Genomic DNA, 27,138 nt, shown 5'->3' with positions numbered 1-27,138 from the left:
CCCTAAGTCTAGGGCAGCGGTTCCACCCAGGACGATTTTGTCCCCTAGGGAACATTTGGCAATGTTTGGAGATCATTTTTGTTGTCACAGCTTGCGGTGGGGTAGGGGATGCTCCTGGCATCTAGAGGTGATAGGCCAGGAATGCTGCTAAGCGTCTCGTAATGCCCAGGACCGCCCCCACCCCCATCCGAGTGACCTGGTCCTCAGGGGAGTTTAACTGTCCTTAGCCATGGGCAAAAAAAGAAGCAGGGCCGGGGCCACCTGCCACCCAATTTTACAGATTTTTGGGTTAGAGAGTCAGGGCTTTGTCCTTCCAACCCCGAAGTACCAGGGCTGAACCCTCCTTGGCCCAGTGTAATCATATTCTACAGTCTGCACACTTCCTGTCCTTGAAGGAAGCAACCCACCACCCCAACCTCTGTAGGCATGAAAGCCATGCGAGAAATGCAGACAGAGTGCGAATACACTGCCGCTGGGGTCCCCAAGGGCTGGGTGTGGTGTCTGCTGGGGATGATCAGGGTTTTAGCCTCCCCTTCATGATGGAATGTTTGGTTTGGGTTCAGTAGTTTCTGGAACTGTAGTGAGACTCTTTCCCTTCCCAACAAAACCCAACCGTAAAAAATAAAATGCCTTTAGTCCTTTGCAGTTCTATTGGCTGAGCACTCACTGTGGCCAGCCCTGCCCAGGCTTGGTGCTGAGGGGGAGAGAGCAGAGACTCAGGCAGGTTCCCTCTGGTGACTTGCAGCGCCTCCATCCAATCCACCCTCTTCTACCTGTAGCTTCATCTTCCTGAAGAAGCACAGTCTGCCGTCAGACTCTGCTGCTCAAAAACCTTCAGAGGCTCCCAGGTGCGCTCTGACTGAAGCCTGCACTCTGCTAGCCTCCGTGATCTGGCCCAACCTGCCTTCCAAGCGTATCTTCTGCTCTTCTGTTGCTGTGCTTCTCTCTTAGCAAACCACACTTTCCCCTATTCCCGGCCTCCGTGCCTTTGCTCAGGCTGTGCCTCCTGTCTAGAATGCCGTCTCTGGCCATCCGTGCAAGGTCAGGTGGCTCCGGTGGTGGTCCCTCCAGCCTCTTCATCCCTGCTTCCCACATCGCCTCCTCTTTCACTCTTTTGCAGCCTTTTCTGCCTCATGCCTTAGAATTATTTGGTTCTTGACCCTTGATCCCACCAAACTGGGAAGAGTTAATAAAAAATTCAACTTTGAATTCCCTTTTCTGGGCAACTTCCTAGCCTTGCCCCTGGCATCCAGTGGGTATTGATTCAGCCTGTACCACTGTTTCCCAAGCTCTTTGCCTGTGCCTGGTATGATACCAGTGCTGTCATGTGCGTCATCTTTTTTCATCCTTACAGGGACTTCATGACACTTGTGACATCGTCCCACTTTTACAGATAAGGAAACTAAGTCTTAGAGGAACTGTCACTGGATTCATTCATAGGTTCACTCAACAAACATACTTAATGAACACCCACTATGCGACAGGCTCTACGGCTTGCCGGGAAGAGTGGGGAGGTGAGACATTGCAGATTGGGTACCTGGGAAGCTGACTCTGAGGCCTGAATTTAACATCTTAGCAGAATGATTAGGGAGTGTATTTGGGATCCACCCCCTAGGGAGGGCGGGGGAGGAAGCTGAGTGAAGCTAAGCTATAGTGCAGGCAGGCTTACTTAAGGTCTTAGCCAGCCCTACGGGGAGTTCTAAAGAGAGCACAACCCTTTAGAGCTGTCCAGGTTGAGACAGGAGAGACGAGCCTCTATGCCCCACATAGATCCATCTTTGGATGAGGTGTCGGTCTTTGGAGGGCTTGTCACCACATCCTCTGATGCCATCCCTGAAGCTTTCTCTTAGCTGGGGGCTGTCTGCTGCCAGCCGTCCCAGCAGCTGGGGGATATGAGCATCTACCACCAGACAGAAAGTCTCTTTGCCCTCATGGGGTTTACCTTCAAGTGGGGGAAACAAATGACAAATGAATAAACAAGTAAACAAGCAAGATCACTGCACTTCCCTTTATAAATGCAAAGAAGGACAGTAACGGGCACTCATTTTACAGGCGAGGAAGCGAAGATGCTGAGAGGTAAAATGGTTTAAAGTCCTGTCTCCAATCCTGTCTCCAATCCCTGTCTCCAATCTGTGGCTCTGAAATTCAGCCCTCTCCACCCCATAACCAGACCTCTGCCAGTTGTATGGAGCCTTGAAAGTCGAGCTAAAGAGCTGGGTCTTGATCCCATAGGCACTGAGGCAGTCTTAGAGGGACACAGTAAAATGCATTTCTAGGAAATGACATTGGGATGGGCATGCAGAATCGGGAACCAGAGTCAGGACTTTGTTGAGGGGCGGCTTCACGAATCTGGGTCCTGCAACGATGACATTGCTTGCTCTGGGACTGGTGATGGGAAATGCATCCATTAGGTTGCTTTGGGCTGCCAATGGCAGGAAACCCAGCTTTAAGTAGCTTAACTAGTAAATCCACAGAAGTAGAAGTTCACCAGGAGGCAGGCTGTGGGTTCAGTTCAACCAGTTTCTCTGGAGGTCATTAGCAGCTAGGTTTCTTGTTCTGCCACCCAAGGCGGCTTCCTCTCCTGGTCCTAAGAGGCCTGGTGGTAGCCACTGGGGCTCCATGCTTTTTTGCTAGCACTCAGTAGGAAAGCTGAAATTCCCCTCAACCTTCTAAGTCCTCTTCCATGCAGTTGTCAAATACTCACCCCCAGACTAACAACACATACAGAATCTACCATCTTGAGTCGGGATGGGGGTCAGCGATGTCCTGGAAAGAATTTGGCTGGAGGGATGAAAGCAGGGCCAAATTCACGTCTCTGTTAGGAAGCAGGAAGGGCAAGAATGGATAGTGGGGAGGGAACGGGTATAGCCTGCTGCAGAAAACAAAGGACTGGGTGGTTCGAAGGCAGGATGCACTGACAGGTTGGATTGAGGACGGGGGATTTTTTAAAAAGTGTCAAAAATAGCTCCAAATTTCCAGTTGCCATGTCTGGGAAGATATTATCCCATTGACTGAACTTGAGGAGATGGAGGAAAAGTCACAACTTTGTTTTGGATAATTTGAATTTGATGTGATGAGGCGCCATCCAAACTGTACTGTTTTGCAACAGCTGAAGATATGGGTCTTTGAGGTCATGCAGGATGGAGCCCGAGAAGTGGGAGCTGAAGTCAGCAGTGCGTGGGGAGCCGGCTGGGGCTGAGCTGAGAAGGCTGGACTCTTCCGAGCAGAGCTGCTTCTAGAAATTTTTCTGACAGGGGTCCCTGCCCACGTGCATGGTGACAGAGTACAGTGATGTTCACTGTCTCATTGTTTGGAATATTAAGAGACTGGAGACAACCTGCTAGTTAATTAGTTACGATACATCTGGTGTATGGAACCCCGAGCAGCTATTAGAAAAAGAGGATGCAAGAGCTACGTGTCCTGTCAAGGAACAATCTCTCAGTTATATTGTTAGGTGGAAAAAAGCAAGAAACAAAGGCTTGTATAGAATACTTTCATTTGTGTTAAAAAAAAACCAGACACTATCCAACTGTATGCATGTATATTCATCGACTGTTTCTGGAAGGTATCAGAAGAAACTTAATAGCACTTGCCTCTGGTTGGGGTTCTGGGAGCCCAGGACACTTACTTTTCACTTTTTACCTTGCTGACTGTTAGAGTTCCTTTAACCGTGTGCATTTATTACCTATCAAAAAAGTTGGATCATAAGAACAAATACGTGAGAAACTGAATCTTGGGTGTCAGAGATGTTGGCCAGACCGAGGACCAAGAGGAGGCCATTGGAGGGTGTCAGAGAGTCCGAGGCAAATGTCAGGGGGAGGGGCCACAGGTGAGGCTGAGGTACCGGCTGAGACTCAGGGAGAATGGAAGGAGATGGGAACAGCTCCTTGGGCTCATCGAGCACCTCTGTAGATGCCCAGGATGCGACCGAAGATTCTCCCGGAGCTCTGCACAGAAAGTTCTGCCGAGACTCTACTGTGCTTTTGGATTGGGTCTCCTTGCTTTAGTCGCCAGAGCTGGAGGGAGGTCTAAACAGATCTCTGCAATTGCCCTGGAGTCCTTGCTATCTCTTAGGAGATCTAAGAGATCTCCTGTAGGGACTGCCTTCACATGGGTGATTCTTGGCCATCCAGGGCCAGAAGCTGAGAGGAAGGCAGTGGGCCAGGTGAAGAGCCTGGGAAGGCATCATGTCTGATACTGAGCCTTCCTCAGCGACCTCAGAGTCCGGGGGCTCTGACCTGTGAAGGAGCCAGAGGAAGGCCAGTCAGCCGCTGGCCATGCTTGAGGCTGAGGGAGCTGAGAGAGAGGACAGGATGACTCAGCTGTCAGGGGCCAAGAGCAGGGCTTCCATTGTCAATACAGAAGTTTCATATGATGGCCTGGGCAAACAGGGAGAGCATTTCCCCTCCCCCTAATAATAATAATAACACAGTCATCCCTCAATATGGGGGGGGATTGGCTCCAGGACCCGCCCCCCCCACGTGATACCAAAATCCAACAATGCTCAAAGTCCCTTGTATAAAATGGCATAGTATTTGCATATAATTATGCACATTCTCCCATATACTTTAAATCATCTCTAGACTACTTATAATACCTAATACAGTGTAAACACTATGTTAATAGTTACAAATACACTGTAAATGCTATATGTAAATAGTTGGCAGTAGAGTACAAGACAAATTCAAGTTTTGCTTTTTGGAACTCTCTGGAATTTTTTTTCAAATATTTTCTATCTGCAGTTGGTTGAATCCTTGGATGCAGAACACATGGATATGGAGGGATGACTGTAATAATAATAATATGCAAAATAACAGAATCCTGGAATCTTCAGGCTGGAGGGAACCTGGAGATAATTTGTCCGTTGTTTTCTGACTCATGTCCCTCAGTATACTAAATATGTATGTCACTTCATGGTTTGGTTTGAGGTCAGCTAAACTTGCACCCTACAGCCCCAAAATCCATGCAAGTGAGGGCATGAAAGCCTCTGAAAAGTTCTGCAGTAAGAAGACCCGCCTCATTTTGTTCAAGGAGCTTTCTAAAGTTTTTTATTTTATAGATGTGAGAACTTAGGTTCCAAGGCCATGTGACTACTCGGCAGCGCAGCCAGGCAAGAACGCCGACCCCCTGCCTCAAGCGCCAGTGGGCTGTCTGTTTACCTGAGCTGCTCACTGAATTGAGAGGCTAGATCATTATTTCTCATACTGGGTTCTTTGGAACCCCAGTCTCATGAGATGTTAGTGAGTATTGAGCTAGGGACACACACTCTAGTCACATCAGCTGAAGACACCCAGAATTACAGAAAGCTGAACAGGTTGATTGGCTGTGGGGCTTCTCAGAATCTTTAATATGGTGTCTCTGTGAAACATCAAGGTAAGGAGGGGATGTGTAGGGTTCCCCAACTTATATGGCCCAGGAATTCCTGTTTTAAGGAGCCACTCTCTGTGGATTTGTTCTGTGGATGTGAGTTGAGGTATTCAGGTCTGGGTCGATGAAGTTTATGTCGTTTTCTGTACCCCTTTCCACCCCACCCCAAGCATTACTGCCCTTTCTGTGTTGAAGAGGAAATTGGTCAGTGCAGCCAGCTCCCTTCTGCCCTTCTGACGCTTGTTCTTCCATATTCCAGAGCAAGGAGATCGGCCTGCAGATGCATGAGGAGCTCCTGAAGGTCACCAATGAGCTCTACACGGTGAGTCTCGCTCAGGCTCTGCTGCTGTTTGGGATTGGGCCCCCTTTCTTCTGCACCCAGCACAGGGGGGTGGCTGACCAGAGATCTGGGGTGACCCTGGGCCTTTTTGCTGTGTCTTTTGCCTGAGTGACAGTGGGTCATCACGATGGGATGTAATGACTCACAGCCCCAGCTTCTGATTCAGTACATTTGGGGAGGGGCCCCGGGTATGTTTAATTTGTAAAAGTTCACAGAGATCCAGATTACCTGCCAGCTGTGGGAATGTATTACCTCCCAAACCTGAAGACGCAAAGCTGGAGTGGAGAGAGCGCGGGTCAGGTAGGACAGGCTGAAGCTGAGGCCCGCTCCTTACTGACTGTGGGACCTGAGGCGGGCAGGTAGCTCATCTGGGTCTCAGTATTCTCATCTGCAAAATGGAGCACTCTTCTGAGGGTCACGTGAGGGGCAGAGGGTAGGGGTTGGGGGGTGGATGAGCATGCCTCACCATCTCAGGGGAATAGTTTCAGAACATCACAATTTGGCCCAGAACTGACCTTGTTCCCTGCTTAGAGGCAAGATCTAACTGGGTTTGGGATGGGTGTTAGAATCTGAGAAAGTGAGTGGATGGGGAACACAAGCACAGTGGTTATAGTGAGGGAAGTTACAGCCTGTGCTTTGAGGAGCCATGGGCTTCCATGGGGAGGAGTGAGGAGAGGCCCAGTGACAGCCTGGGGGAGCAGGGTGGGGAGGCCCAGCAGACAGAACTACAGGCCCACCATTCCTAAGGCAATCAGGCCAGAGAAAAACTGTTATGTTTTAAGTATGTGGAGATTCCTCATAAAGCTTCTCATTAAAAGGGGAGGATTCTGCTGCTAAAATTATATTTGAAAAGCTCTGGTATGAGAGGAAGAAGAGCAGGTTGTAAGAGGCCCCTCTCTTTGGTATTGTTATCTTTCTAAGTCCATGTTCTGTGCAACCAGCAGGTGGTAGACCTCTCAGGGGCCAAGAACCTTTGCCCAAGAGCCTGTACTTCAGGTTGGAAGTCCTGCCTCAGACTCCAACCAGCTATGGGACTTTGGGCCAGGCATTCGATCTTCTGGGCCTCAGTCTCCCAATCAGTAAAATGGGGGTGAGAGTTCCTAGAGATTAGTCTATAAAAGTTGAAACACACATTTCTGTGATTCCAAGTTAAGGAGAAAAACTCGCACCCTGACAGTTTTTTAATGGATCATTGCTTGGGGTAAAGGAAGCACTGCTGCTGGAGAAAACATATGACTTTGAGTCAGATTGGACTGTGGGGAAATCACCTTGTGGTTTACAGCACAGACTCTGGAGCTGGAGACCTGGATTCAAATACAGTTGATAAATAGAAATAATAATACCTGCTTTTTACACCCCCTTGTGAGAATTAAAGGGGATCAGATATGTAAGCATGACCAGGACAAAGAGAACCAAGAGGCACAGCGTATCAGAGGTTCCCATGGTCCCTTCACCACTGCTATCTCCACCTCCCTGGCGAGTGTGAAGTGGACTGTGTGTTCCCACTTTAGCACCCGGTGGAGAAGCCGGGTGGTAAAGGGGCAAGGCCGGGAACCAGATGAGATGTTTCTCCTCAGAATTCTGCAGAGGGTTTGTTCCCCTGTTGAGGACCTTTTCATGTTTCTCAGGCACTTCACCTCCACAGTGTTCCAGCAACTGGGTCCACATCCAGGACCCCAGCCACTCCCACCCAGATCTCTAAGCTTTCCTCTGGGCTCCAGGTGGGCTCCCCTCCTGGGTGCTCTCTGTTCACCCCAGATTTCTCCCCTCTTGGCTCCTTTACCCCTGTAGATCCCCCGGCCTACAGCCACCCTCTTTCTTCCTCTGCTTGTCTGAGTCATACTCAGTTTTCAAACCCAGACCAAACTCCACTACCTTGAGCAAGCCCTCACCGCTGGGCCTCAAATTCTTTTGGCAGTTTAAAAAAACCCCTTATGTTATCTTGAATGTCTCCACCCTGTCTCTTCCGTTGGCACGTACACTCCCTGGAGTCAGATCTTGGTGAGAAGCACTGCGCTTAGGGCCCAAGGCCTCAGTTTGAACCCAGCTGTTTTGTCTTGGGCGAGTCACTTCAGCTCTCAGTGAAATGTGGGCTGGAAATAGAAGCTTTCTCCAGTTTGTAGGCTGGATAGGGCAGGAGGGTCAGGGAGCAGGAGGATGACACTGGTGCCCACACACGGGTGTCCCTGCTGGCCATGGGGCAGGGTGGCTGGACAGAAGTGACACTGGCCTTAGACACACAGGCCAGGCAGGCAGGCTGGTCCCTGCTTGCCATCTCCCAGCAGCCTGGCAATGGCCTTGGAGCTGGTGGGGAAGGAAGGGCCAGCCCCTCCCCACTGTCTCCTTTTGCCATGTGCTGCAGAAAAGTGAGAACACGGTGGGGCCAACAGCACCCCCTGCCCCCCACCAGGTCATTCGCTGTGCACTGAGTTTTCAGTAGTTGCCCAGAAATTCATTTAAATTCAGATATTTGGGGCTGCCTTCTGTGGACTTAGCACCACAGGAGACATAGCAGCCGGCCGTGAACATTTCAAGAGTTGGTATTTGAAGTGTCTTGTACATCCTTGGTGTTCCCAAGGTACTTGTTGAAGGAGGGAGGGAAGGATCTATGAATAAGTGAAAGAAACTGGTTTTGCCTGCAAGGAGTTTAGAATCTGTGCAGGGAAATGAGAGTAAACTTGTGAACTGGTGATATCACTGCCTAAGACAGAGCCTAGCGTGTGCTGGATACCTGGACTCGGAGGGAGGGCACCTAGACTGTGAGCCTGGGGAAGCTGAGCCAGGTTCTCTACAGCTGTCCCAGTAGGGCAGTGCTGGCACACAGTAGGCAATCAATACATATTCACTGAGCGAAGAAATGAGGGGTAGAGTTTGTGCATGTGTGAGAGATTGACTGAGGGTTCAGAAAAGGGCTGGGGCTACTGTGATCAAAGGTGAGTTCTGGGCCTGGTGCCTTTGGATGGGTAGGAATTAACAAAGCACAGGGGGACAGAGGAAGAGAAAGGGAATTCTGAGCAGGAGAGACAACACAGGATCATGGCAGAGCAAACCGATTACAGAGGGAGGTGGGTTTGAATTCCTGCTGCACCACCTCCCAGCTTGGCCAAGTCAAATATCGTCTTTGGACCTCAAAACAAGTATAATAATAACAACCATGGCCAGAATGTATCTCACACTGTATTAGATACTTTATACACATTATTTAATTGACACACATTTTACAGATAAAGAAACTGAGGCACAAAGAAGTAAAGCCTGGCTTAAGGCCTTTGTATCAGTTATCAACTGCTGCATAACAACTTCTGTCAAAACTCAGTGGCTGAAAACGACAAGCATTTTATTCACTCGAGATTCTGTGTGTTGGTGATTTGGGCTGGGTTCAACTGGGGCCACTGATGTGGCTACAGTTTCCTGGCCATTGAAAAAAAGAGCCCCAAATGGGAAAACCCCAGTGAGGTTTCAAGCCTTTGTTTGTGTCACATTTGCTAATATCTCATTCCCCAAATCAAGTCACACAGCCAAGCCCAGAGCTGTGGGATGGAGAAGTAAACTGCTTGCGAAGTGACGATGCAAAGGGGCATCCCTGAGGCCATCGGGCAACTACTGTGGCCGTCTTTGCAAACAGTCCACCACAGCACCCAGTTGCTGAGGATGCTCTGGACCCCAATGCCACGCTTCGTTACTAGAGATTTGCTTTGAGCACTTTCTGGTTACCGTGCCTTGTTATGCAAGCCTTTAGATGCTCCCTCCTCCCCCAGCCCCGGAGTCATGACCACAGGGACTAAAGAGGAAATGATGTAGAGAAAGGACTGTCCAGTAAGCCCCACGTTTTTTCTCTCAATGTTTTTTAGAGGAGGTGGTACTGGGCATAATGATGATAGAGATGAATGCTTACTGCCACCTGTCTCCTACTTTAGGGAAAAGGCTTGTCTCCACCTGGGACCAGGAAGGACACAGAGAAGACGGCAGGGCTGGGCATTTTGTAGGTTCATTTGTTCGTTGGTTCATTCGTTCATTCACTCAACAAGGTTTCCCTCTGCCCAGTCCTCATCACCTTGAGGTGCCTTCCTTTCTAAAACATGCCAGTGCTTACACACACACGCACACACACACCCCACACACACCCCCCACACCCCCACACACACCCCCACACACACCCCACACACGTCACACCTCACGTATTTTTCCCTAGACTCCCATCAGCCTGACACAATATATAGCTCTTGATCATCGTGTATTGACCTGAGAGGAAAGAAGGGCAGAGGGTGAGAATGTGGGCCAGTGTGCCAGTCTTTGCTCCAGAAGAAGCAAAACCAAAACAAAACAATAACAAAGCACTCTGTTTTCATTGTTCAGCTAAAACTACGTTCAGATTTTCAATATAGTTCTAGATCATGAAATGCACCTGTTGTGCTTTGCACTGACAAACATTGTAGCATCTGCCACTGGGCCCCTCCTGCTGGGCTCAGTAGCCCTGCTCCAGGCTCTCCCAGGCAGGGCTGCTGGGCCTGTCTTCCAAGCCCAGCACTGCTAGTGGGGCCCCTGAGACTTGGTTCAGGGTGACGTGGAGGGGGCCTGAGGAGCATCCACACCAACTGCTGCTGGTGACAGGTAGACGCCAATTGGAGTAATGAATGGGCTCTACCTTTTACCTACTCCAGCTTTGACTTGATTATGCGCTGGGCTCAGGGGTATGAAATCAACTCTGGGCCCCCAGGCAAATTTTTGCTAAGGTGTCTCCCTCTTGATGACCACTCTCAGGGATGCAGTGGTGGAGAGAGCCTGAGATGGGGCCCAGCAGCATGGGTTCTGGCCCCAGCTGTCACTTGTTAAACACGCTGAGCCTCAGCTCCCTAGAATATGGGAGTGTCACCACCTCATCTCTCTGGATTCTAAGAGTGAGTGGCATAGAGTATAGCACAGTGCCTGGTGAACGCCAGTGTTAAATCATTGTGTGTTTTATGAAAGGGTGAAGCATAAATATTTTTCATTTATGCTTCTAAATCTTTCCTCTCTCCTCTCCCCTACAATGCCACTAGGCCAGCCCGAGCTCTGAGAATATTTTGCCTAAAAAAGTTCAGCCACCTCCTGATCGCTCTCCTATCCTCCAGGCTTGCCATCTATTACACATGTTACATACTCGAGCCAGTATTTTTCCTTTTTAAAAAATTGTTGAATATTTAAAGTTAGAAATAGATAATGCATGCATTTTATAAAAAACCCGATAAACAGTACAAAAAGATACATAGTGAGAAGTATGTCTCCTGCTGCCCACCTCTCCCCCTCCTCCCATACAAGCCTGGTTAATAGTTTCTAGTTCAGCTGGTGGCTCCTTGCGGAGATATTTAATTCATCACTAAGCATACATGGACACACATATCCCGCACAAGTGGCAACAACTGGGCCTACTGTTCTGCATCTTGCTTTTGTGGTTACGTTTTGGAGATTGTTTCATATCACTAATAATTAGAGCCTCCACTTTTATATGGTGATTATCACGTGCTGGGCACTGGTCTAAATGCCCAGTGTCTTAATTCGTTTCATCCTCTGTTCACTTTTGAGGTAGGTGGTAGTATTACCACCCCATTTTATAGATGAGGGGTGCGAGGCACAGAGAGACTGGATAGCCAGCCCAAGGTCACCCAGCGGGGGAGTGGCGGAGCCTGCTCCAAGTCTACTCCCAAAAGCTACTTACATAAATACATTCAACTAGTTATATAAACATACACATATAAATTACTTATATATATATATTTTGGAAGGAAATGATACTTCACATTAGCAAATGAAAAACAACTTGGTATAAATAGAAGGGTTCCATAAGCTAAATGAAGAAAAAACAGGGTTAATTCTTGCCAGTGCCTTCAAAGCAGGCATTAGACATGAGAGCACCAAACTGAGTTTTTCCTCCCGATATACTCAGAAGGATTCCAAGAGAACTGAAAAGGCGTAACACCTGAAATCACCTCAGTAACACAAGCGGTTCCCCTCACACACTTTGGGAAACACTGACGCAGTGCCAGTTAGCTGGGCTCTGGTCCTCGATTTCCCCATCTGCCGCATGAAGGCACGAATCTAGAGGAACTCTGAGGCTCCTCTCAGGCTTGTATCTTCCTGCCACGCCGCCCAGGGAGGGAGACGAGGGTGTGTCTCTGACTCAGGGCAAGGCAGGCCCTGCTGGACTGTCACAGCTGCTGGCCAGGGCGTATGCCCAGTGTCATCTAGGAATGGTGGTGGTCCTAAGAAGAATGGGGGGAACAAGCTTTCCTTCTAGACAACCTCCTTCCCCGCCTCAGCTCTCCTGTGTGGACATTCCTTCACTCACTCAGCAGACGTTTACTGATCATCATTGTGTCGAGAGCATGGGATGTGGCTACGCCATGTGACAAGTGTCAGTGGGGATATGGACACGGTGTGAATGGAGAAGAGATGGCATTGGATTTGGAGCTGAATGACAGTGGAGTTTCCCAGGTGGAGAGCAAGGCAGAGAGGCAGGAAGCCGGGTACGGGGAGCAGCCCCTGTTCAGCCGGTCAGTGTTTGTGAGTCAGGCACTAAGTGTGGCCAGTCGAGACCAGGATTGATCCTGGGTAGTGGGGAAGCTAGCGGGGAAGGAAGTCTGCCTTTTGGGACTCATTCAGTAGCAAGAGACGGAAAGCCAGGAAAACCTGACATATCTAAAAATGGCAATTTATTGAATCTCGGAGGCTGACACACTTGTTTCATTGTCTGTCTCCCCAGTAGAGTGAATAATCTGAGGGCAGAGGCCCTATCTGCCTTCCACGCAGTACTGTTGGCAGCACCTGGTATATCATACCTGCATGTAATAAGCTGTTCAATAAATATTTAATGATTGAAGGTGTAGCCACTCCGCCCACCAATACACTCACCAGATCAGAGGCAGCAGAACTGCGTCTCCTCCATTTTATCCTATTCCCTCCCTCACTTTTCCTTCTTCCTTCTGTCTTCCTTCCCCCTCCTTTCCTTTCCCTCCCTCCCTTCCCTCCATCCTCCCCTCCCTTATTTGGTGTTGTTTTCCTCTGCAGGAGGCTTCTCCCCTGTGGTGACAAAGTTGGCCCAAGTCCATCCCTCTTCCCCACCCTCCCAAGCTCACTTTCTATCAGCTCAGCGCCCCCTAGTGGAAAGTGAACACTCCCTTCCTGGTGTTTCCAGCGGAAGCCCAGGGCTGTCTCTAATTGGCCTGGCTGGGGTCCCATCGCTGTGGCCAGATTAACATCATGCATACTGATAGGTCAGGCCTGGGTCTGCTGCCCTGTACCCAGGGATTGGGGGGTAGTGTCAGTTTCCCATGAACCACATGGAATGAGAATGGTGGAGCGGAATTTGGGGGATTTCCTCAAAGAAAATCAGGAAGATGTTCCAGAAGGAGGGGGACTGGATGATCCTACGCAGAGAGCAACAACAGATGTCTGCTGAGGGGGAGGAGCTCAGGAAGGAGGAGAAAGTGGCTCCATTGGCTGGTTTGCAAACAAACACCTGATGTTCTACCTGTAAGCTCTTCCTCAAACCTGTTTGGCTCCTGCTTCTAATGGGCTTAATGCTGACACTGCTTCCTTTGTCTGGAATAATCCATCCCCACCCCAGTCCCTGTTCACCTAGCTAATAGCTACTCTTCCTTCAAGGTTCAGTTTAGATATCACTTCCTCAGGAAGCCTTCCTTTAGCACCCTGTACCCCCCTCATCCGTGCACTTATCACACCCTGTGATAATCACTTGCATAACTGTCTGTGTCCCTACTAAGGTGTGTATTCTGTGAGGGCAGAGACCATATCTGTCTTCTACATTGTAGTGTTTCCTATAATGGCACCGAGTGCAGTAACTAGCACATAATGAACTGTTCAATAAATATTAAATGATTGAAAGTGTAGCTGTTGCCCTACCCCCAAATATATTCAGCAGAGCAAAGGCAATAGAATCTACCTCCCCTGTTTTATCCTCCCTCCATCCCATCCATCCACCCACCCACCCACTTATCTATCCATCCATCCACCCACCCATTTATCCAGCCAGCCAGTCAGCTGTCGTCCACTCATTCATGCAAATATATATTGCTACTTGCTGGGTGCCAGTCTCTGCCCTAATACAGGGATTATGATCATGGACAACGTCCTGGCCCTCATGGACTTTGCACTGTAGTTGGGTGAGACAGTTTATAAACGTGCAAATGGAATAAGACAGTGATTATAATTTCTACAGAGAACGTAGGCCACACAGAGTGTGGGCGCTCAGACTGAAGTTTGGGTACTTCAAGGGTGTCTTTGTCATGTCCTGGCCCAGGGTCTCACCTCATACACAACTGTTGTGTGGCCTAGGGATGGCCCTTCCTGTGGGGTGGAGGAAGTGTACATGGACTGCATTGTTGAGAACCTATTTTCTAAAAACTGATCCTTTTCCTGCCCCAGCCTGTCCCTGTATTAATGCTGTTAACTTCCAGATTGCCTTTGCCTTCTTTTGCATTTAAATGCAGATCTGAAGAGCTGTACAGATAGTACTTTCCTGTTTTCATGATCTGAGGGTTTGGGAAGATGCAAAAGGCAAAGTGTACACAGCAAAGGCAGCATGATCACCAGAAAAGGCAATGTCCACAGCTTGGAAGGCCCGGCCATCTGGCTTGCTGTGTGACTTAGGCCACATGCTTGCTATTTCTGGGCCTTAGTTTCTTTCAATGACAGGTTAATACACCAAAGTTTCTGGAGGGCCTCTGATAACCTATGAAACTGATTTGGGCCAAGAATAGTGGTCTCACTTACATGTTCCTATATAGTGCTTCTTAGCCTGTGCTGGACTTCTTCTGAAAGGCTCTCCCTGATAGGGTCTTGAGGGTTGGAAAGAGAACGCCCATCTGGCAGTAAGCTGGGTGGGTGCCTCTGAGGGCCCCTCTGGAGAGCCCGGGTTGAAGACCAGGTCCCAGTGACTTGGCCTCAGCTCAGCTCCTGCATCCACTTCTGCTCCCTTCCCCGCCCCAGCACTGCTGTCAGCTCGCCACTCTACAGTCACAGCTTACTGAGTTCTTTCCTAGCCCCCCCCCTCTGGCCTTTGCCAGGCAGCACAGAGAGGTCAAGCCTCTGCCACGGTCATCCAGCAAGTGGTGGGAAGGTCAAGTTTCAAAACTGGGTCTCCTGAGTCCCTGTGGGGCAGAGGACCCTTTCATCCCTATTTCGTGGTTTCCTCTTTGGTAAAGCAGGGATGATATAGTCTACGTCACAGGGTTTTTGTGAGAAATAAGTGAGTTAATATATGTGAAGTGCTTAGAACTAGGCCTGGTGTGTAGTAAGTGGTCGGTAAGTGTTAGCTGCTATTGTTGTTATTATTGTTATCATGCTGCCTCCCAGGATTGGGGTAAAGATTAATTGAAATGCTCCTTGGTGATAATGAATAGAGAGGTTTGCAAACTCTGTGAAGTAATAGATAATTTTAAAATATTATTCAGCATCTCCTGGACTGGCAATACCGAGCAGGCTGTTCTAGACTATTGAGCTAAGGGCCTTTCATCCTGAAGCCCATGTTTCAGGTAATTAAATAAAGGAAACATCTTAGAGGATTCTGGGCATAAATAGTTAGACTCACTTCAGAGAGGTCCCTAGGTTAAGCTCTTTTGTGGCAGCTGTCTGACGTAAGTGACACCAGTGATCAAGTTCACCATTATTCTTGGGATCAGGAATTACCAACTGGATCACATAGAGGGGGAGGAGCAAAGAAAGCAGTGGTGCCTGTGAATGTGGAGGTGTAGAGGGAAGGTTCAAGAATGGGAGAGAGGCCCGGAGACAGCCTTCAGCCGGCTTCCCGACTCTGAGCTGCGTTATGTTCCAGGAGCCATGGCTTAAAGGTGGTTGAAAGTAGGCAACTGCCTTGGTTATCTGTAAACCTGCAGTCATCCCCTTTGGCCACTAGATGTCAAGAACACATTGATCCAACACACTTTCTGGTCCATTGAGTTGTTTAGAAAGAAACTTAGAGGTATTGGCGTAAGGAGTGGATGAAATCAGCAAGAAGGGCATCTCTAGAGGCTTTAGGGCAACTGCAGATGAGCAGAGATGGGTGGGATGCAGAGAAGAAGTCTTTCCACCAAGACCCAAGAAGAAAAGTTGATTTCAGTTTTTCATTTATTGTTTTGAAACGTGGGGAGGTTTTCAGGATGAAAGGAGGGAGAAACATGGTGTAGAATAATTTTTTTTCACATTAGCTAATGTTTTTTAGAGTTTGTGAGCATTTTCCTGAAGTCAAGTGAATAAGTTCAAGATTTTCAAACCCTCAGCCCAAATCAGGGATGTCGATGCTGGTGGTGATGGTAGCAGCTAATGCTTACATGGCTTTTACTGTGTGGTTGGTATTGCCTTTAGCACCTTATAAAAAATTAACTTATTTAGTCCTCACGACAAACCTATGAGGTAGGTGCCATTATCATCCCCATTTTATACATGAGGGAGCAGATGTCAGAGAGGTTATGTGACTTGCCCAAGGTCACACAGCCGGTTAGTGGCAGCATCAGGATTCAGCCCAGACGTTTGGGCCAGAGGCCATATTCTTACCTGACATGCTCTACAATAGATGTTGCCCCCACTGACTCCTGACATATGACAAAGGGGACTTGCTTAACAACAGATCAATGCTGTGATTTCACAGTAAGAATCACAGAGGAAGTCCTCATTTAAAAGTCTCACTTCACAGGACTTCAAATGACAGTGAATAAGGTTATAACATTGGCCAGTAATTCATTCTGAGTTCCTTGACTTAAAGGGCCTGGCTTGTCAGAAGCACATCCCATCCCGAGGCGGAAGCTTGTGCTCCATTAGCTGCTGTAATTACCCAAACAACAGGAGAAGAGGACCAACAAGGCTCAGGAGCCATGAATTCCAGAAATTTCTTGTGTTTCTTAGCATAGAAAGATGGTCATAAACTTGATATTGCAAAGGGAAGTGTACTATTTGGGGACTGGGAGATAGAATACTGTTGGTATGGGCCTGGCCCAGCTTGCTCTAAGGCTGCCCCAAATACTCACATCTGAGGAACAAATGGTAATGAATTAAGGAACCGGTATGATATGATAGAATTAAAAGTCTGAGACCAGATTTTTAATGTGGTTAGATATACACTTACTATATGACCCTCCATTCCACTCCTAGGTATTTACCCAAGAGCAACGAAAACATATGTCCACATAAAGAATGGTACATGGACATTCCTAGCAGCTTTATTCGTAAGAGCCAAAAACTGCAAACAACCCCAATAACGGTCAACACGTGAACAGATAAACAAATTGTGGTATAGCCATACAAGGCAATACTACTCAGCAGTAAAAAAGAATTTCTGATACATGCAACAACATGGGAGAATCTCAAAAAAATTATGCTGAGTGAGCAAGGGTAGGTGTGAAAGAGTTTATACTCGATGGGTCCATGTACATGAAGTTCTAGAACACACAAAAACAATCTACGGTGACAGAAAGCAAATCGGTGATTGCCTGTGGCTGGGGTAAGGGGTGGGGATCGACTGGAAAGGGTCAAGAGGGATCTTTTTGGTGTGATGGGAGTGTTCTGTATCTTGATGGTGATGATGATCCCATGGATGTAAAGTCTGGAAACTATGCTGATAATACTGTATGATCTTGGATAAGTCACCCTATTCTTCTGGGCCTTAGTTTCCCTATTTGTAAAATTTGGTGGTTGGATTAGATGATGTATAGGATTCCTTCTGACTCAAAAATTCCCTTGATATAACAATATCCAACTCTTAATGTGGAAGTAGAGTAGCAAAGTGCAATTTTCTTTATAGGAATTCATTTTATAGCCAAGGATGAGTTTATTTCTGAGAGCATAGAATATCTATTAGGTTACCCAATAATATTCCTTTGGGGAACAGAGCCATTTACAGGCCAATTTTACTCAAGGAAACAGCTGAGATAACGATTTGTGTGTAAGAAGGATGTTCCCATAGAAATCCCATGGGTACCTGAGGAGGGCCTTTTCCAGCGACACTGTGGGGAGGGAGTAGGACACAAGAGACACAGCTGGCAGGGCCGGAGAGGGCAGCTGAAGAAGGCCGTGTTCACCATATCACCTCTGACAGCCCCAAAATGCCCGGGGCCTGTGGTGGCCCTTTTAAATTTCCTCTTTACTGGTCCATTCCTGGCACTTAGTAATCACTTAATGATGTTGTTGATGATGATGATGATGAAACTGCTGCTGCTGCTGCTGATCATCATTTCCAGTCCTCAGACCATCTGTGCAAAAGTAAAGGGCTGTGGGATTTCAGAGCATGTCATGGGAAGAGGGCTGGGACAGAGCTGACTGGAACACAGAACTTGGAAGGGGGCTGCCAGCGCTAGGGCCACCCTTGCTGGGCCATAACAGCCTGTTGATTTCCCACACTCGTGTGTCTCCAGGTCATGAAAACCTACCACATGTACCATGCGGAGAGCATCAGTGCGGAAAGCAAGCTGAAGGAGGCTGAGAAGCAGGAGGAGAAGCAGTTCAACAAGTCGGGAGACCTCAGCATGAACCTGCTCCGGCATGAGGACCGGCCCCAGCGCCGTAGCTCCGTGAAGAAGATTGAGAAGATGAAGGAGAAGGCGAGTGAAGGCCCCGGGTATTGGGGTGGGAAGGAAGGGGAGGGCCAGGCTCCCCACAGCCTCAGCCTCCACCTCCGCACCCTGAGGGACTAGGGCTGGAATAATGCTGCCAGCGTCTGCTGTCTTGGAGGTCAGTGTCACGGTAGAGGCAGGGCTGGCCATGCCTCTGCTCACACTTGTTAGGCCTCAGGCGAGGGTCAACAGCAGGAGAGGCACTCAGCTGGCAAGACAGCTGAACTGCGATGAGACTCTCGCCCAGCGAGCACATTCTGGCAAGAATCACCAGGCGTTAGTGGGGGTGGGGCCTGCCCTGGACGTCAGTTTAGTGGCCGGGGGGCTGATTGGGACTTCGTGTGTCCCAACAAGAGGGAACGGCGCTGGCGTACCAACCAGCACCTGGGAACCAGGTAAAGAACCATTCTGAAGAAATTGCCATCGCCAAGCCAAAGCTGGGCCAGTGAGAATCCTTTTGTGTTGGTGCTGGAAAAGAGCTTCGGTAGGGCATGGTGAAAGTGCTAGTTTTGGAGTCAGGCTGAGTTTTGAAGATGCCACATGTACAGCGACTCTCTGACCTTCAATATTATTTTATTTATTTATTTATTTTTAAATTAGTTAATTAATTAATTTGTTTCTGGCTGCCTTGGGTGTTTGTTGCTACGCACGCGGGCTTTCTCTAGTTGTGGCGAGTGGGGGCTACTCTCCGTTGTGGTGTGCAGGCTTCTCCTTGAGGTGGCTTCTCTTGTTGTGGAGCATGGGCTGTAGGTACACGGGCTTCAGTAGTTGTGGCATGCGGGCTCAGTAGTTGTGGCTTGTGGGCTCTAGAGCTCAGGCTCAGTAGTTGGGTCACATGGGCTTAGTTGCTCCGCGGCATGTGGGATCTTCCCGGACCAGGGCTCGAACCCATGTCCCCTGCATTGGCAGGCGGATTCTTAACCACTGCACCACCGGGGAAGTCCCTGACCTTCAATTTTAAAAACTGACAGTGATGGCAAACAAATCTCCTTTCTCATGTCAACTCTGATCAATTGATAGTGGCTTCCCAGAGCCCTATGCTGAGGATTGTGAGCCCTCTCGAGGCTTTAGTTAAAGACAGTGTTGTGATCAATTAATGATGTCTGTCTTGGCCAAGGAATTTAGAGGGGCAGTGTGCATGCTGCTTTTTGTCATCCTAGATTGGGTTACTTCTAAGGTTCCTTTCTTCTTAAAAAGCTATGATATTCTTGTTGAATTCTCTGCATTCATTCATTCCATGAAATCAGCAAACATTTCCTGAGCTCTTTCTATTTGCAAACATTGCATCAGATGTTTATTTGGGCTTCTATGAGACTAATTCTATGATTATATGATCCTACAGCTCTTAAAAATTATAGGAGATTGAGTGGGAACATAATCCAACAGGACCTGGGTAAGCTGGCAAAGTAACCAAAGGCAGGTAAAATAAAAATTCAGGGTAATTTCCAAAAGCAAAGAAAAATATGCTCCACAGTAACCAGGCAGAGACCCAGTTAAAAAATGGGCAAAGGAATTGAATAGACATACCTCTGAAGAACATATATGAGTGGCCAATAAATACATGAAAAGATGCTCAGCATCATTAGTTATTAAGGAAATGCAATTCAAAACCACAGTGAGATACCACTTCACACCCACCATGATGGCTAAGATAAAAAAGTCAGATAATCACAAGTGTCGGTGCGGGTGTAGAGAAATTGGAACCATCATACATTGCTGGAGGGAATGTAAAATGATGCAGCCACTTTGGAACATAGTCTGGAAGTTCCTCAAAATGTTAAACATAGAGTTACCATATGACTCAGCAGTTCCACTCCTAGGTATCCACCCAAGAGAAATTTAAACATGTGTCCAGACAAAACTTTGCACATGAATGTTCATAGCAGCATTATGCATAATAGCCAAAGGGTAGAAACAATCCAAATAAATAAACGTCCTTCAGCTGATGAATAAAATATGGTGAATCCCTGTAAGGGAATATTCAGCCATGAAAAGGAATGAATACAGACTACAGCATGGATGAACCTTGAAAACAGTAGGCTAAGTGAAAGAAACCTGTCACGAAAGACCACATATTACATGATTCCATTTATTTGAAATGTGCAGAGTAGATAAATCCATAGAGACAGAAAGTAGATTATTGGTTGCCAGGAGCCGTGGCAGAAAAGAATGCAGAGTGACTGCTAATGGGTACAGGGTTTCTCTTGGGGTGATGAAAATATTCTAAATTTAGATAGTGGTGATGGTTGTACAATATGTCTGTGAATATACTAGAAATGAATGTTAAAAATAAGATAACCAGGGGCTTCCCTGGTGGTGCAGTGGTTGAGAGTCCGCCTGCCAATGCAGGGGACACGAGTTCGTGCCCCGGTCTGGGAAGATCCCACATGCCGCGGAGTGGCTGGGCCTGTGAGCCATGGCCGCTGAGTCTGCGCGTCTGGAGCCTGTGCTCCGCAATGGGAGAGGCCACAGCAGTGAGAGGCCCGTGTACCCCCCAAAAAAAAAAAAAAAAAAGATAACCAGGCAGGGAATTATGGAGCTACAACATAGGGGGGTAGCTATAGAGGGGATATGTAGAGAGGTAGAGAAAGCACTGGTTAGTGGGGTCTGGAGACTAAGTTTTAGTTCAGAGTTGTATGCTAACTGGCCATTTGGCTCTTGGACAGCCAACTTCTTTTCAATTTTCATCTCCTCGCCTATAAAATGGATGAATTAAAGTAAGATATCTTCAAGTATCCTTTCCAGGCATAAAATTTTATGAGTCCATGAAGAGCTGAAAATGGTCTCAGGGTTATAGTAGCCCCCTGGAAATGGGCCAGGAATTTCAAAACTCTCTGTGGAGGGTGGGTCTGTGGTTGGTACAGGGTATAACCAGAAGTTTGTTTCTAGAAATTCCCAGAATAAGTGAACCCTGGAGAAAGGTCAGAGGAGATGTCTGAAGAGAATTAAAAGGCTGACAATGGGGGCATCTCTACTGAACAGCTAGCGAACTCAATCTGGAGGAAGGAAGGTTGAGAGTGCCTAGGTAGGAAGAAGCCCTGTTTCTTTAAGGAGAGCTGTCTCTCTCCTCAGCAGTGGGACTCATCTGTCTGAAGGGGGCAAGGGGACAGCTCTGTAACCCACGGACTCTTTACTGCTTCCTGCCCAGGATGGCCCAGAACAGAAACAGCTTCCCAGGGAGGCGGTCCAGCTCCTAGCCGAGACTGCACCTCTGGCTGCCCATCCCGCCTCTCCCCACCACGCACAACCAGACAGCCAGTGGCAATCACTTCATGCTGCCCGTGCAGGGACTGTTCTGGGTGCTGTAGGCTCAGTCATGAACAGGGACCATTAAGTCCCTGACTTCACAGAGCTTACTTTCTAGCAGGGGACCCTGAAAATCATCAAGTAATCAAAGAGGTAAAAAATGTAATTTGGGGTGGTGAAAAGTACTTATGAAAAATTTGAGCAACCAAGATGTCCTTCAGTAGGTGAGTGGCTAAGTTACTGTGGTCCATCCAGACAATGGAATGTTATTCAGCACTAAAAAGAAATGAGCTGTCAAGCCATGAAAAGACACGGAGGCACCTTAAATGCATGTTACAAAGTGAAAGAAACCAATCTGGAAAGGCTACATACTGCACGATTCCAACTATATGACATTCTGGAAAAGGCAGAACTATGGAACAGTAAGAAGGTCAGTGGTTACAGCAGTTAGGTGGGAGACAGGGATGAACAGGTAGAGCACAGAGGATTTGCAGGGCAGGGAAACTGCTCTGATACTCTAATGATGGATACATGTCATTATACATCTGTTCAAATTCACAGAACGTACAACACCAAGACTGAACCCTAAGGTAAACTGTGGGTGACTACAATGTGTTAGTATAGGTCCATCAATTGTAACAAATGTACCACCTGGTGCCAGGGGGTGTTGATATTGGGGGGACGTGGTGTGTGTATGGGAGTAGGGGTGTGTGCACGAAATCTCAGCACCTTCCTCTCAATTTTGCTGTTAAGCTAAAACTGCTCTAAAAAAAGAGTCTCTTAAAAATTAAATAAAAATGAAAATAATCACTAAAAATTGAACAAAGATTAAATGAATGGGAAAAATAGAGCAGGAAAGAATGTGGGGAGGAGGCAGTCAAGATGCCGGGGACACATTTTAGACACGGTTGTGTGGTCAGAGGCCCATGCGACTGTGTGACCATGGCTAAGGACCTGAATGACGTGGAGCAGGCCACGCAGGGACCTGGAAGGGTGGCCTGCCAGCCGGAGAGAATGGGTCTGAGTCTAGAGGCAGGAATGAACTTGGCCTCTTAAAGGATGTGCAGAGGAGGGGATGACAGGAGCGTGGAGGAAGAGCCAGGTCAGAAGGGCTTCACAGGCTGTCGTCCGGGTTTGGGCAGCCTCTGGGGGTGTTGAGTAGGGGCCTCCGGAGGTCTTAGTTACACTCCCGGAAAAGGCCACTGCTTACCCGACATTGCCGACGGTGGCTGCACATGTGCAGTGTCAGGTGAGCTTTTTGAGTCCGGGGTCCAGATCTTACTCACCTGGCCCATGGAGTAAGGCTTTCCAGGGCCGTGCGGGGAGCTGATCGCAGGCAGTGACCCTAAAGAAAATCTCAAATCCCTCCCATCAGCGGCTCTGCTTTCACATCCACTCTTTCCTTCCTCCAGAGGCAGGCAAAGTATTCTGAGAACAAGCTGAAATGCACTAAGGCCCGGAACGACTACTTGCTGAATCTGGCGGCCACCAACGCAGCTATAAGCAAATACTACATCCACGATGTCTCTGACCTCATCGACGTGAGCTCCTGGGGAGTCTGGGGTTGAACAGGGTCCTGCACCGCCTGGTGCGAGTCATCAGCTGAGGGAGGGCTGGCCCTTGTCCTTAGCTGGCATATGGGGCGGCCAGTGGCCCCTGGAGCCCTAACGGAGGGGAAGGACAGGGAGCCTTTGGGGCCTGGGAAGGAGTATCACCCTGTGGCTTCTACCTCCATGGGTGGGAGTGGGCCTCTGGCGGCCCTTGCACACTTGGGCTGGGCAGTTGTAATTCAGCGTGCACTTTCCAAGTGTCCTCCTCTACACCAGGTCTTTTACTGGGTTTAGGGGTACAGGGGTGATCGTACACAGTTCATGCCCTGGGGAACTTCCCAGGGTGGTAAAGATGCTTATCTGTTTAACACGCCTGGGTCCAGTCCACTAGACACACACACACATACGGAAGAAAACAATGAATGAGACAAAATTATACAGGTCAGCTTTACTTGGGGATGTTATGTTGGGAGAAATCAGGCAGTTTAAGCAAGAGGAAATGGAACACTGACTGCTGAGCACCAGCTGTGCAGGACACACTGGTAGGACAATGAGGTTTCGGGAAAGAATTCTGTGAGTGGTGCCTTCGGGGAGGCTCCTGCATCATCTGTGACAGAGCTGGGGCTGCTTCGCATGTGTTCATGCAGACAGGGATCCGGCCCAGCAGATGCTCGGTCAGGCTTCCTTGAGGGTGGGTGCGTCCTTTTCCTCTGGCCTGGGTGTATCCCGTCAGGAAGTCAGAGGGTCACCGCTCTTCCCTTGGCTGCAGAGGGGACCCATTATCGCCATTATCACCACCCCCAGGAGAGGGAGCTGCCTGGTCCTGCCTTCCAAATGCCCGGGGGCCAGACTCCTCCTCTTTCCTACCTTTCAGCTTTCTTTTTCACCCAACCCTTTCATCTTTTTATTTACCAAATTTTTATTGAGTGCCTTCTAGCTCTAGCTCTTGAGGTACAACAGTGGATAAGAGCCAGGGGGTCTGTCCTCATGGAGCTCAGCCTACATAACCCTGATGCATTAAAGGCAAACGTAATGCCAAGCAGTGGGTGTTACCATGAGAGAGGTGGAGGGAGTTGTGGACACCTGGATGAGGGACACCTGGTGTGAACTCTGAGTGGGGAGAACATCAAGGAAGGCTTCCTGGAGGAAGTGACCTCTAAACTGAAACCAAAGGAAGAGTATTTAGGCAGGAGGAGAGAGGAAGAGTCTTCAGGCAGAGGGAATGCGTGTGTAAAGGCCTGGAGATGAGAAAGAAAGCAGTGAGTTTGGGGAGCCGCGAGGAGCACTGTCATTGCCCAGATCGCAGTCCCCCGCTCCCTCCGAGGGCTTTGCCATGACTTGTGTGGTAAGATTCCAAAGTGCATGAGGGCCTCCAGCATGAAAGATTTGACCATGGAATAGGAGGTAGTCGTAAGTCACTGTGACGGCCCCACCTCCATGTCACCACCCTCACCTGCACCTTCTGTGTGTGCTTCTCTCCAAGTGCTGTGATTTGGGCTTTCATGCCAGCCTGGCCCGCACCTTCCGGACCTACCTCTCAGCCGAGTACAACCTGGAGACCTCTCGCCATGAGGGGCTGGACGTCATCGAGAACGCGGTGGACAACCTGGATTCCCGAAGTGACAAGCACACAGTCATGGACATGTGCAACCAGGTCTTCTGTCCCCCCCTCAAGTTTGAGTTCCAGCCCCACATGGGGGACGAGGTAGGCTTCTCCCAGGAGCCCATGCTTGAGGTTGCTTCCATCTGTCTCCCGTGGGCTCCCAGAGCATCAGTGGGAGGAGAACGTCAGCGGAGAGGCCTGGGGTCAAGTTCTTGGTGCATGGGCTTCCCTAGCTGAGGAGTTTACCACGAATACCCTAATCTTGGCAGCTCAAGTCCCCCACCTGCAGAATTGCGAGACCATAGCTTCCCATGAAATCCCTCGCAGCTATGTCTAGAAGACCCCAAGGGAGTCCCACATCTGCACACAGACAATCATCTCACGTTCTCCCCTCGGATGGATGGCCTCAAATCACCGAAGGCGGGGCCTCAGCAGAGCCACTCGGACCTGTGCTCCAGTGCCGTGAGCCCTTGGAGTACCAGCCAACCCAGTTTTCTTCAGGGCTTGCGCTGCTCACATCCTCATTATGTTCTGGAAAAAAAAATGGGAGAAGGCGCTCTTCACTAGCCCCTAAGCAGCACACTAGTTACCTGAGTTTCACACAACTTCTTATGAAAATAGCTCCTTGAGCTTTTCCATGTCATTCCTCCCTCTCTCCAGGGCTCAGGCCCCAGTCCCTGGAACCAACGGAGAGAGCCACCAGGTGTCATATCTGCCTCCCCATCTCCACCATCTCTACCCCAGGGACATGTGCCCAGAACTTTCTCCTAGTGGCCCCGTTCCCTCCCCCCAGGCACACGAGAGTCAGGGGGACCCAGCCAGCCTCTGGATCCTAGTGGGAGCTCAGCTGGGCTGTCGCTGTACCTGCTTAGCAGGGAGGGACCAGGAGGCGCCTTTAACGATGGCATTTGCTGGACCCTCCAGTGGCTCTGCCCACTTTCTTCATTTGCAAGAGATGCCTTCTGCTGGGCTTCCCCACAGCTCCTGCCCCATCCCTGTGCCCTCATGTCCAGCCCTTTGGCTCATCAGCTGGTGACTGCAGGGTCGGGTTGCCCAGTTAGTGGTAAAGAACAGAGGCCTGCTGTCCCTTATGAGCTCAGCCAAGTTACGGCAGGCAGCCCAGCCCACAGGTAGTGAGAGCCCTGGTGGGAATGGGTGTAGGCGAACAGTATCGCTCTCTCATCTTCTTCTCTTCTCCCCTCCTCTCTCAGCGGCCCCTGTGAGAGGGCCGCTGCCCCATGCCTGCCTCTCTCTCAAGCATCTTCCTGCTGGGCCACTCTGCTGACTGTTTCCCATCCTTTGTTCTTTTCACTGGCTTCTCTTAGGCAGTTGCTTCCTTACCACCACTTCCTGCCTGGAAATTAACCAATTAGTCTCACTTAATGAGATTATGTCCAAGCTCTGAGTAGCAAACCGTCACATGCTGCACAAATGTAGACCACAACCGAGAGCGTGAGAGGGTGGCCCCTGGCTCCCGGCTGGCTCTGGTGTCGCTGGGTACAAGCTGTGTGACCTTGGGTAGGTCACTTAACCTTTCCAGGCCTGTTTCTGCAGTTGTCGATGGGGATGTTAATGATAGGCCGGCCCCAGCTATGCACAGGTGGCAAGGGCCCCGGTCAACCGCAGGCGGTGGCTGTCATTTCTGCAGGTGTGCCAGGTCAGTGCTCAGCAGCCCGTCCAGACGGAACTGCTCATGCGGTACCACCAGCTGCAGTCCAGACTGGCCACTCTCAAGATCGAGAACGAGGAGGTGAGTGAGCCCCTCCACCCTGTGAGGATTTCTTTACAAAGTCCTGACTGGTCCTGCAGAGTCTACTCTTGCCATGGAACACGTAAGAAATCAGGGTTCATCTGTAACATGCACAACTGTCAAAACCAACTACACCAAGAATCTTTGATGGCATGGGAAATGCTCACAAGATGTTAAAGAAAAGCAAGGAGGAAGTAGAACTCTATGTTCAGTACTGTCCTAACCAGGATAAACTGAAGTATGCGTGCACGTTTCTGTGCATATTCACGGGCATAGAGAAAAAGACTGGAAGGAAATACTTTGAATGTTGATAGTGGTTTTGTCTGGGTTGCAGGAGTATAGGTGATTTCTGTTTTCTTCTCTGTGCTTTTCTCTATTTTCTGCAGTGAGCTTATGTTATTTTTATCATCAGAAATGTAGTAGGTATTTTAAATTACACAATGAAATAACCCAGGGCACACTAAATGTGTCATAGATTCTGAGCTCCAGGGAGCTTCTGTCTCACCGTGGCCAGCACACCTCCCTTGCAGCTGGTGGCTCAGGACTTCTGCCAGGTGGGCACAAATGGAAGTACCAGCTGGAGTGGCTCCATTCTGATGTGCACTGATGAGGCCACATGGGAGACCTCCTGTTCCAGCCGGGATGCCCCCACCCAGGGAGGACATCACCCAATTGGAGGACAC

The 27,138-nt window shown here is 49.0% G+C and overlaps 1 protein-coding gene across 3 annotated transcripts in view; it reads left to right on the top strand.

The window, feature by feature from the left end:
• The window catches only part of SRGAP3 (SLIT-ROBO Rho GTPase activating protein 3), a gene marked incomplete at both ends in the record, with an annotated part of 250,739 nt that overhangs the window by 153,467 nt on the left and 70,134 nt on the right, over positions 1–27,138 (top strand). For all 3 annotated transcript variants that reach the window (XM_082663233.1, XM_082663231.1, XM_082663232.1), the window contains 5 exons: positions 5,627–5,689; positions 18,109–18,294; positions 22,965–23,093; positions 24,586–24,807; positions 26,354–26,455. In XM_082663233.1, the coding sequence (XP_082519359.1) occupies positions 5,627–5,689; positions 18,109–18,294; positions 22,965–23,093; positions 24,586–24,807; positions 26,354–26,455 (702 nt within the window). The remainder of the gene's footprint in view (positions 1–5,626; positions 5,690–18,108; positions 18,295–22,964; positions 23,094–24,585; positions 24,808–26,353; positions 26,456–27,138) is intronic.

This window comes from Grampus griseus (genome assembly GCF_964374135.1).
Source record: "Grampus griseus genome assembly, chromosome: 10".
NCBI lineage: Eukaryota > Metazoa > Chordata > Mammalia > Artiodactyla > Delphinidae > Grampus > Grampus griseus.
This window is presented reverse-complemented; position numbering and strand designations above follow the sequence as displayed.